The 12,178-nt window shown below is 45.2% G+C and overlaps 1 protein-coding gene across 1 annotated transcript in view; it reads left to right on the top strand.

Moving 5' to 3' along the window:
* The window catches only part of ARHGAP20 (Rho GTPase activating protein 20), a 61,114-nt gene extending 56,292 nt beyond the window's left edge, over positions 1-4,822 (top strand). Inside the window, exons 14-15 of the mRNA XM_082758228.1 lie at positions 332-443; positions 2,783-4,822. Of these exons, the coding sequence (XP_082614354.1) occupies positions 332-443; positions 2,783-3,846 (1,176 nt within the window). The 3' untranslated portion in view covers positions 3,847-4,822. The remainder of the gene's footprint in view (positions 1-331; positions 444-2,782) is intronic.
* The last annotated feature ends 7,356 nt before the right edge of the window (positions 4,823-12,178 follow it).

Raw genomic sequence — 12,178 nt, 5'->3', positions numbered from 1 at the left:
ATAACAGGAGAGATGGGATGATACCCCAGGAGAGGCTACCTTGCTCTCCCTGGCTCCTTCTGTCCTTCTGTGGAGCCACATCCCTTCATGCCCCGGCTCAGAGTGCTGGGAGATAGCTCATCGGGATGGCTCATGGCAAGAGCCCCTGGCTGGCCCACCATGGGGAGGTCTGGTACAGGTCGTCTGGGGTAAGCCTCTGCATTGAGACTGTGTTAATCAGGGCACTTCATGGATGGCTGTTGCTCATTTTCTTCCTCTGCATGGTGTGTTTGCCCTGAATGTAGTAATGCAAGAAGTGACAGGACGTCTCTCTGCCATTGCTTTGTTGCAGATTTCTAGTCTGGTGCAGTTCCTCACTGAGAATTGCTGCAGGATTTTTGGAGAGGAGATTAACTCCCTCTTTGGAGAAATACTGATGACATGCAAGAGAGAAAATGGCTCAGGTAATGCAGATAATGTTTTGATCCCATCAGCTAAACACAGCCAGGCAAAAGATTGATTCACATGGTGTTCCCAGATACCGCTGCTGTCTCCTTCACCTTGCCCAAAGTATTGGTGATAGTGACTCAGCTTACCACAGAGCTAGAGCATACCTCCACGTGCTGTCCCAAATAATCCCCCGTTCCTATTCCAGTCATCTGAGCTACAATGTTTGAAAAATGGGGGGTGTTAGGGAGAAAGGAGGAAAGGATGTAAAGAAGGAAGAAAGGAGGGGAGGAAGAAAGAAGGGAAGGAAGAAAGAAAGAAATCTGGAGAAGGTTTCATCTCAAATACAGAATTTGTGTCCCCGCATGTGTCTTCTCGGAATATTTGAAAGCCATTGATCAACAATGGTTATAATACACCTGTCACATCATTATATGAGTGCTGAAAGCATTATTTATTATCAAAAGAGAGAGATTCTCCAGATTTTTAATGGGACAGGCAGATTTTGCTTTTAGCACAGAAAAGTCACAAAACTGGGGACTGAAACTGTCCAACAGAGTAGTTGACTGATATGCAGCATGTTCCAGAATATCATTAATACCCCTTTCTCTAGCAATGTGGTAACATGGATTTTGACTGGAAGTTCAGGTCCTCCTTAATACATGTCTAAAGCTGCATTTCTACTTCTACTCTGAATGCATTTCTATTCCCTAAGAGTAGAAGAATGTGGAATTGGGCTGAACAGCCAGGTTGCATTCCAATAATCAATGGAGTACCCCAGGGGGCAATACGGGGTCCAGCCTGGTTTAACATCTTCATTAATGATCTGGACAGTGGGGTGGAGTGCACCCGTAGTAAATTCGTGGATGACATGAAACTGAGGGGAGTGGCTGACTCACCAGAAGGCCCTGCTGTCATCCAGAGGGACCTTGACAGGCTGGAGTGGAGGGCTTACAAGAACCTCATGAAGTTCAGCAAGGAGAAGTGTGGAGTCCTGCAGCTGGGGAGGAACAACCCCAGGCACCAATACATGTACATGCTGGGGGCCACCCAGCTGGAAAGCAGCTCTGCAGAAGAGGACCTGGGAGTCCTGGTGGACACCAAGCTGAACATGAGCCAGCAATGTGCCCTTGCTGCTAAGAAGGCAAATGGTATTCTTCACTGCACTGGGCAAAATATCACCAGCAGGTCAAGGGAGGTGATCCTTCCCTTCTCCTCAGCACTGGTGGGGCCACACCTGGAGTGCTGGGTCCAGTTCTGGGCTCCCCAGTACCAGAGGAACCTGGAGAGAGCCCAAGGCAGGGCCACCAGGACGATGAAGGCACTGGAGCTGTGAGGAGAGGCTGGGAGAGCTGGGGCTGCTCAGCCTGGAGAAGAGGAGGCTCAGGGGGATCTCATCCGTGTCCCTAAATCCTTGACGGGAGGGTGCAGAGAGGCCGGAGCCAGGCTCTGCTCAGTGACCCCCAGAGAGGCTGTGGGGTCTCCTCCTTGGGGAGCTCCAAAAGCCGCCTGGACGTGGTCCTGGGCAGCCTGCTCTGGGTGTCCCTGCTTGGGCAGGGCTGGCAGCAAACGGCCAGCTGACCTGTGACAGTGCCCCCCAGCCTCAGTCCTTCTGTGATTCTCTGATCTGCTGACTTGCTGTGCTGGGACCGAGAGCGCAGACCCACGGTGGGTTACGGTAGCTGAGCAAATTTTCAGGCAGGCACTGAGGCACGGTAACTGCCCATGTGTGAGCTCTGCTGCAGTGTGAGATAACCCCGCTTAGCATCGCCCTGAGCAAAAGAGATTTGATGTAATGCCAATTACCGCATATATGGAGCAGGGTGCAGGTGTGCACAGCTCAGTTGAGATGAGGTGACTGTTTAAACAGAGACTGGAACTTTTTTCCTACTGCTGCTCTTAAAAATGTAATTTCTGGAAGACCGTAGAAGCATGAAGTATGCCCTGTTTTCTTCATCTTTCTAGAAGAGGGAAAGAAAGGTTAAATGATGTTTTCACTAACAAAAAGAAACATTCAATAAATTGCTGATTTAATATTCTGTATATAAATTAATGTTCACAGCTGGATTATTTACTGCTGAAGTACTCAAAAAAAAAACCACACACAAAGAAACTTCACCCTTATTTGTCCCATTATCCTGTGTTTCTTGACTGAACTGCTACTTAGCACTCATTCAGTTTTTCCTTTCCAAATTTAGACAGTATTTATTTCTGAAATTACTGACATTGCTGTTTGAAGAGACTTTAACTGACAAATGCTCCTAAAAGTAAAAGATACTAGCAAAAAAAAAAAAGAAAAATGCAGCTGCCTGTCAGCAGGGTCGCTGCCATGCTAACTCTTGGTTTATCCCTGCAGATGTGGCTTCCCTCCACCTGAACGACTCGTCCTACGACAGCCTGGAAAATGAGGCGAACGATGAGGCCGACTCCTCTTCCAGCGACTGGATTAAGAACCGGGATCAGGACAACAGGAGCAGGGAGTCTGTCTTCACCCTGAGCGACGGCGATTCGGAGCAGACAGAGGTGGATGAAATCCAAAGTAAAACCAAATCGAAACAGTTGACGATTTCTGTTGATGTACACCGTAAGTTTTCCTCGCAAGAGAACTCGGAGAAGGAGTCTCTCTGCTCCGGTGCATTGGGCTTCTCTTCAGCAGCTACCTCAGGTGTCCTCAAAGCCTTGAGGAGACACAGGCGCTCCTCAGAGCCCGCGATCGGCCTCCTTGCCCCCAGCTTCACCCACAGTGGTGGCAGTCACGAGAAGGCAGCGCGCAAGGCCAGCTGTGACGTTGTCCTGTCTCACGAAGACGAAGACTATCTTCGTCAGCTTCGGTCATTGCAGATGGAAGGGCAAAAGCTTATCAATCAGAGCTTGATTATAGGGATTAATGTTGGTAAAAGTGACAACACAAACCAAAATGTTGAAAAGAAAGACTTGTCCCACTGCCTCCTGCCTCCAACGCCAGAGGGATTAAATATTTGCTCAGGATTTAGCTCTTCTAGCCTGTCTTCTCCTGGGACTTCTCCGTCTGTGTCGTCAATGAGCTCCCTGGACAGTGCTTTCTCTCAGTTTTCAGACCAATCTGTGTTTACCCCAACTGAAACCTCCTCCCCTTTTGACATCAGCACTTTTCAGTCAGTAAAGAAACACGAAGAGACTGCTGCTGATGCGGCCGATGACTATTTGGTCACACCCACCAGGGTGCCACCATCTCCACAACCTACCGAGGCGCTGGCTGAGGGGGGCTTGGTGGAGCCCAACAGCAGGCCAGCAGCCCTGAAACCTACTGAAGGAGTCGACGGCTACTTGATTAAGCCTGACATTCAGCCATTACCTCTGAAAGTCACAGGAAAAGAGAGACTTCATGATCCAAGATCAAAGAGGAGGTCTAGGAGAGCATTACAGCAATCCAAAGTTTGAAGAGACTGACCAAAGCTTTTTTGCGGAGGAATCTTAACGCTTAAAATAAACACCATACAGAAAATGCCTTTGGTGTTAGTGTGTGTTCATTTTAAGTTTAATATCCAGGCTGCTCAAATTTAATTGAGCAGTCCCTGAATTCGTGGGTTTTCTTTTTCTAGGAAACTGTTAATGTTCCCACATAAAGCTTTGCAAGAATATTGTAAGAATAACAAAAATTGCTAAAAGCAAGCAAACAGAAACCTCCTGAAAAATCTGATAAGGTCCCAGGAGCTAAGAGAAGGGACCTGTTCTGTGAGCCTCTCGAGGCAGCAGGGTTCCTGCTGGGACTCTCCCCCTTGACCACTTGTGTGTTGAGCCTTGCGGATGTGGGTCCTGGTCCTTTGTGGTTTTGATGTAGCGTGCAAAGTCAGCGTAGAATCCATAACTGTGGTATTATACTACTGTTCTGAAACTGATAGGTATTACCTTCACTGTCCTCCAAGGAATAAGTGTATTGTTTTCTGTACGTTTCTGAGGTATGTTCAATAGGTGTAGTTATTTCTTTCACACTGCAAAAGAAAGAAAAAAAAATAAGCTCAAAAATATGTAAAGATAAATGCTGAAGCTTGTAACTAACACCTCCCAACTCCGTGTGTTTCTTTTATTGTGCTTCGTTGGCTGTTCTGTTCATGTTTAAGTTGTGAATAGTTTAACATTGCTGTAAATGGCATTATATATTATTGCAAGCAGAACACATGTAATTTTATTATGCAGCATCTAAAACATCATATAATATATTAAAAGTAATGCATTATCTAAATGCTTTGAGTTTGTATAATATATCCTGATAAATTTTGCTATTATATATGTTCTGAAAAAATGTGTATTTTTGTACTTGCAAAAACTGCTGCTAATTTTATGAGTTCTGTTTTGTTGTTACAGCACTGGTACTGATGTGTATGCATTCAATGCTATATATTAAATATTATTTGTTATGTCATAAATTCAGTTTATATTCTTTGTAATGATTTTTAGGTGTTTTTATAGTTCTACAAGCTATCGCTGAAGCAGAAGTCCCAGTGATGCCACTGCAAATCTTGCCTGGGGAAGGACCGCAGCATTTTTCCTCCCCTTTGGGTGGCATCATTCATACTATATGTGTCATGAAAGCTATTAGCATTTGTAAATTTGGGTAATTTTCAAACAAGAATTCCTACCCTTTTGCTTTTCATCTAGAGAGTGGGTAGCGTTTTCAGCTAAGGGGATAATGTGAACAATATTGAGGTGCAGAAAGAGATTTTCAGGTAATAGATATTGGGGTGGGGAGCAAGTCAGAGAGGGGAGCAAGATTTATTCTTTAACATCAGCAGGATTGTAGAGAAGGCAAGAAGGAATAGCAGTGCTAAACTAAGCATCTGTGCATGTGTGCATGCGTGCATGCGTAAAGTGCTTCTGAAATTGCATAAATTCATTAATTAGCTTTCCATTTTCATCCCCCACTCCAGTTAATTCTGGCCAGCGGTGGAGTTTCAGATCCTGTTCTGTTCAGCCACACTCTGGTAAAGGTGCTTATGCTCCTAAATTGTTCAGTATTTCTGAAAAAAAATATAAACATTGTCCAGTGCTCTAAGCTATTTCCAAGTATTATCAGTGTAAAAAGATTTCTAGCTCTGTATCAGACAGAACGGATTATCTCCAGCAGATTCAGGGTGGGAGTTAACTTGAAAATACAGAATCAGAGACTTACTATTTTGGGCTCTAATCCTGCAAATGGTTATGTCAGTGAACAGAAAGGCATTTGTAGAGACCTACATAATGCAATAAAATATCATGCACTTGGTAGTATACCAGCATGTATAATTGTTTACAAGCTCATTTTTTTTAACTGGAAATTCTCTTTTTTTTTTTTTTTTTTTTTTTTTTTTTTTTTTTTGCATTTTTCGTATTTAGCTATTTTAATAAAAATGGTAATTTGCAGAATCTGATCTGTAATAGTCACCTTTCAAAGGTAAAACCCTTTGTGTGTATCCTGAGACCTGTCATGTAACAGGTCTAAGCATGCACCTCCTTTAAAAGAAAAAATGATGCTATTTTGAAATAAAGCAGCTACTCTGCACTTCTTTTCAAAATGGCAAAAAGCATGTTGCCATGCTGCCAAGATTACATCAAGTAGCAAATGCTGATTCATTGCAACAATAATAAAGCCTTAGAAAAATCTCTAGTCTCTACAATATAAATGTTCTGTCCTACAAATGATATCTTCCAGCAAGTCGTTTATCTCTGCTAGTCTGAAGTAAAAGCATATCCAAAAGTGCCTCGATGTGAAACAAATTACGTGTCTGCTTTTGAGCTGTAGCTAAAGCTAGAGTGCTTTCAAATTTAAACATATGGTGAACAAGCTGGATGTGGACCCAGTACGATTTAAAATGCACTCCTGTCTTGAAAGACATGCACCCTGCTGCTGTGTGAGGCTTGCTCGGTGACAGGCACAGAAACGAGCACTAATGGAGAAGATCACTGTCTGCAGAGCTTACTAAAGGAATTAAATGCTGCTAAGAGCCAAAATGGATTGTACTGAGCCTTTCCAGAGTGTCAGATGCACCCTTGAGGACTCCAATATGCAGTGGCTCCAGGTGTGCTCTTGTTGGGGAGACATCAGTGGATCACGGGTCCCTGCTGCTCCTTCCCCTGAGCACCCCAGAGGGCTGGGTTTTGGGGAATATTAAAATGAAAATGTTGAAAATTTGCAAACTTTTCAAATGACATTGCTTATGGCCCATGAAAGACTTAGGCTAAGGCTGGCCTCTCAGCCCTGAGGAGTGACACTGGTCCATGCCCAGGACCCTGCCCGGTCTCTGCAGGAGGCTTCAAGGAGTCTCCCAAGCCACCAGCCTCCCTCGACTGGCAGTAGAGGGGGGCTGCTTTGGAGGAGATCCCTGAGTTTTAGTGACAAGTGGTCAGTGAGACGTTTCCACAACGTTTTCCTTCCTGGAGCAGCAATGCCTCACAGAAAAATAAATAAACAAATAAAGACTTAGGGAAGAAGCAGCGGCAGTGACTCCCCACTTGCTGCTGTCAAGAACAAAATGAAGCAAATTGACTAATGGCCTCTCTCGCCTGGACTTTCTGTCCCAGCGGGGTTCTTGAGCTTGTAAATGATGAGCATCCTACGTGTTTCATCAGTACTATCCACCTTGCCTTTTGGGTCGTTTCAGAGACTAATATAGTATAAAGTTAGGGCAATTTGTTCTCGACCTCCATTGAAAAATTTTGACTTTGTTTTTAGCCCTAGTAAAGGAATCGTGTGCCTGAATTTTCATGGTATTTTTTGGTAAGGGCTCTTTCAAATCTGTTTGTCAGTCTCATAAATGATATTGCTTCTTCCCTGCAAGCTTTGTCTCTCCCAGTTCAGGAAGAGGGAAGATGTATCATCCATTCTCTTCTTAAAGCAGTTTATAGAGTTCAACTAGTATAGACTATAGGTCTTGGGGCTGAAGCGTGGCCTTTAAACTGAAGGTGTCCTTATATCCATGCCTCCAACCACCAGGTTTCTGTTAATACCTGCTGGTCCAACTCCTTCCTTGTTCCGGAGATGTACTGTTGCTTCAGGATCTGGTGGTCTACAATTAATTTCCAGCTTTGTTCCCATTCTGCTCTGTGGCATTTGGCTGACTTATTTGCCTCCTCCATTCCCTGTTTTTATTCGCATGACTGGTCTTAGACTCAAAGAATCATCTAGGGTGGAAAAGGCCTTCAAGAACATCAAGTACAACCATCAGCCTGACCTACAAAGTCCCATCACTAATCTGTGGCCCTTAGGGCTATGTCCACACATCTCTAACAACTCCAGCGGTTGGAACCCCAGCACTGCCTTGGGCAGCCTGTTCCAATGCTTAACCATCTTCTCCATGAAGAAATTCTTCCTGAAGTCCTGTCTAAACCTCCCCTCACCCTAAGCAGGACACGGCAGGGTGCAAACAGTGATGGCTGTTCACATTGCTGCCCCCCAGATCTGGAGTCTGATAAAGCCAGACACACTCATATTGATCCATAAAAATGTAGGGGCACTGATAATTCAGGCTGGAAGGGAACTCAGGAGGTCTCTGGCCCAACCTCCAGACAAGGGCTTAAAACTCCACCTAGTTCATGTCTGGAGCAAAGATAGCAATGCCTCGGCAGTTCACTGCTAGTCATCAGGATGGAAAATTGAGGAAAAGGTAGCTGGCTCAGACACCTAAATAAAACCTTTTGTAACAGACAATGGTGATGATTTTTTAAAGAATTTCAAAAAATTATAAAATATGAGGAAAAGCTGTAGTCTTATGTACAATATTCAGGTTGTCTTTATATTAGGACTGAATGTCTATGATACATGTTTTCCCTCAATATTTAACATCTCCCCATATCCTGGACCCAAAATACCGGAATAAAATAGGGAGATAACCTCAGTGACACCCTTGGGCAACCTGATGTGCTCATGTGTTTGAGGAATCATCTAAAGGAGGACCCAGTCTCCCTCAGCAAGGGCTGATTTGGGAAGAGGGGAGTGAGCGGCCATGCTAGGCCTCGGCTTTGGCATTTGTGCAAGGCTATGTCCCCATGGGGGAGGCCTCCACTCCTGCCAAGAGCAGAAGGTGGTGGAGCAGGACGTCTGCTGGCCAAACCGAGCTCTAAGTAACACCTCAGGGCACCCAGGCAGCTTTCTGCCATTCACAGGAGCGCTTGCATGATTTCCCTTACTCTCAGGAGCTAACAATGCCTCTGCATGGAGGCCGCTGTGGAGATAAACTAATTGATGGACCAAAGGGGAATACTTTTTGGTTAAAGGTGCTGAATATTCCTGTTAAGGCATGGCTGCCACACTGAGGGCCTAAAGGTTTGGGTCATCACTTGTGTTTTATAAATATGTACAATGCACTCTGTAGTGTGTGTTTTTTTTTTTTTCTTAGTAGTAGGTTTGCTCCAGGCCTTATTTTGTTGAGGTTTCTTAATGGCTTCACTGCAAATGTCAGCAGTTCCTCGAGGACAAGTAGTCTGGTAACTACTGCCAGCTGCATTAAGTTAAATATTTCAGAATTTAGCCATTCAGTGACCCTATGTGAGAGAGGTGTTTCCAATGCAGAAATTATTTCTCTGCACTCGATTCTCTTGTCACAAACAGTTTCCATCAAACTGCTACAAATCCACTCTCAAAGGCAGCTGTAATTCTGAAATTACCCATGAAGGAAGAAGGAAAGTTCCCTGTCTCCTCCTCCTCCTCCCTTTCCTTCTCCTTCTCCTCCTCCTCCTCCTCCTCCTCCTCCTCTTTCTCCTCCTTCTCCTCCTTCTCCTCCTCTTCTTCTTCCTCCTCCTCCTCCTCCTCCTCTTCCTGCAGAGGCCCATTTTCCATACGATTTGCTACTGGGAGCCCCTCATGTGAACGAACCCCTGGCCTCAGAACAGGCAATAGCAGCTTTGTAAATGCAAGTGACCTACTGTGAGTGTTTTACCTGAACAAACCAGCTTTGTCTGAAACACCCCTGAAAGCACCGAGACGGGCTGTCCCCTCGCAGAGCTGGGGAAGCCAGCTTGGTGGGGTAGCAGGAACGTGGTCAGGTCCTTTATTGGCACAGCTGCTTATGAAACGCACGTCTGACACCACCATCCCTTTTCCAGAAACACCTTTGCCTCAATGAGCAGGCAGCCAAGGAATTTCATGCCCCAAAAACTCCTTTTCAAGCAGAACTTGGTCTCCATGGATCAGAGCAGTTGAAGCCAAGGGGAGATAAAGATGCACTTTGCTGCTCAGGCCCATCTGAATACCTCCATGTCGCTGCTGTCCCTCTACTAAATATCCAAATAATTCCAGAAATGTGCAAAACTTGCTCTATGTATTTTATTCTATTAATTATTTCCAAGAGCTATTCAAGCTCTGATAAGTTTTCGTTGCCCACAAGAAAATAGTCCATGTATGAGCATCCGAATGACATTGTACTTCTCTAGGTAGAATAAGGAGCCTGCAAGGTGAACCTCAGCAACATGCCTGGGCTTGGGCTTGGCTTAAATGTGCAAATAGTCCCAAAGAAGTCCAATAAAGTTGTTTATGTGCTTATATTTCTTGCTAGACTGGAGACCACGTGCCTATTTTCTAAATAAATCAGAAACCATACCAGCTACTCTTGTGTTGCTGGAAAAATTGCTCCCTATCAAGTTTCCATTTCCAATTTTAATTTCTGTTACAGAGATCTATCTATTATTTTGAAAAGTAGAGCCTTTGAAAATATTTGTTCAGTGTGGTAAGGACTAAAAAAAAAGTATTCAGTACTTCTGCGTCCTGTCTAAATTTAAAAAAATGAAGAATTTGTCCAATAAACTGTTTGGCAAAGCCAAAGTCTGAATTTTTTGCATTTTTTTACCTTGGGACATGACTTTACAGTATAGTTTTCTGAGGTGTGTAAATTCAACAGCACAGTAATTAGTTTATTACGCAGAAACTGGAGGCTCTGACTTTGCCAGGAATTTTTACTGTGCAAATTCTTCACTTTTCTCACCTTCAAAAAGGCCGTAAAAGCCACAAGTCTGCAAACAGGTCCCTGGGAACAAAATCCCACCCCGCCACGTGGTCGGGAGACCCACACGACGTGGGTGCACAACAGGTTCCCTTGTAAAATGATCTGTTAGCCCGGGCCCATCACTCCGAAATATTTATAGCTTTAATACACTCCGCATATGAATTTACTTAGCTTTCGGTTAGGAATTCATGGACTCTCATAAAGTGATGAATGCTCTCAAATCTGACTTTCTTCCACGGCTGGCACAGAATCAGGCCCTGAAATAAAGCAGAGCCGGCCAAAGCATGGGGTTTGATGCAGCAACTCTGTGCAAGGAACTGAGCAAATAACTTCTGCCTCTGGCACAGCAGTGCCAGGGATGAGCAGCGCGTGCACGGGGCTGGAAGGAGCCCCTGGGCAGGGCAGGTCCTTGCCCATGCTCCCTGTGTCCATGAGGGGAGAAGAGGCTGAGGCCGTACCATGGTGGGAGACAGGAGGTCAGGCAGGAGGTGGTGCAAACCCACTTGTAGCCCAAGGTTAGCCTGGAAGGCTGCTCTGGGTAATAGTACCCCCAAAATTATGTCTGGGAGATGGTGACCTCCAGTGACATGGTGGTGGTCAACACCTAACCTCACAAGCCTGCTTTACTTGCAGTTATTAAAAAAAACCTAACACTGCTCATGTACATTTCCAGCATTAATGCAGCCTTCCCCTCGGGAAAGTGCCTGCAGTTCCAGCGTAGTCAGCAGGAAGAAGCAGATGCCCTACAGGGAGTCCATGGGGAGATCCTCTCTGCCTATATTTAGACACCTAAATTCAGCAGACACGCTCTCCCTGAATAGCTCCACGGACACTTCCTTCTCTCCATGCATGTATCGGCAATGCAGGCGCTGGCTCAAGGAGGAATGATTCATTGCTCTCCTAAAATCATGAATAAAGAATATGCCCAATCCCTGGGAGAAAATTGATCCCACCTTTTGTTTTTTAGGCAGAAACTGTCTCATGGAGTGTGAATCTTTTGTCTCCTAGAGGACAGTGTCTACCACACCTGGAGTCATCAGGATCTGTGGTGTAAGCCACCACAGCAGCAAGCCTTCAGCCCCCGACACTTCTTGCTTTTCCAGAGCAGTTCAGACATCACGTGTCATCTTCACTGAAAGAACTCACTGTCCTTTTGTTATTGAAAGCCCTCTGCTATTTCATTTCTGTCTGTCTCTAATTCTTCCATTTTCTATCCAGGTGACACCAGAAGAGCTCAGCTCCACAATGAGGCTGCGTGTGCCAGACGCGGTGGTTCGGGGTTCGGTTTCAGCAGGCAGATCCATGGGGAGAAGCACACCCATTTTACCATGAATCTCCATACATTAGCAAGTCAAACCAAAAAATGAAAACACCTCACATCCCACACGGGTCTGTTGAAGGAATCTCAGGAAGGAGCAGGTTTAGGAGACTTATTCCCAGGATAGAGAAACTCAGCTCTCAGCATCTTCCGAGCATCACGTCCCCACACATCGTCCCCCCAGCTCTTACATCTCCTGAAAATCCCCACTGATGGCAGGACCACAGCCAAGGCATCTGGGTGCTGTCCTCACACGGTGCTTGGAGGGCATTGGTGTGAACACCCAACCAACCCAAGGTAATGCATCAGATTTGGGTCAGGAGACCGGATTGCTTTGATTCATTTTCCCCCTTAGCAAATGTGACTACTAAATAGGTCAGCCCAAATGTGACGGACCCAGCCCGTTCCCTTGCTGATGCTTAATTTCTGCTTTTTAAGTGGGTGTTATTGATTACAAGGAATAGCTGAAAACATGAATCTA

The sequence above is a fragment of the Aythya marila genome, assembly GCF_965140915.1.
Source record: "Aythya marila genome assembly, chromosome: 1".
Taxonomy (NCBI): domain Eukaryota; kingdom Metazoa; phylum Chordata; class Aves; order Anseriformes; family Anatidae; genus Aythya; species Aythya marila.
Note: the sequence above shows the minus strand (reverse complement) of the source record. Positions and strands in the feature narration are given on the sequence as shown.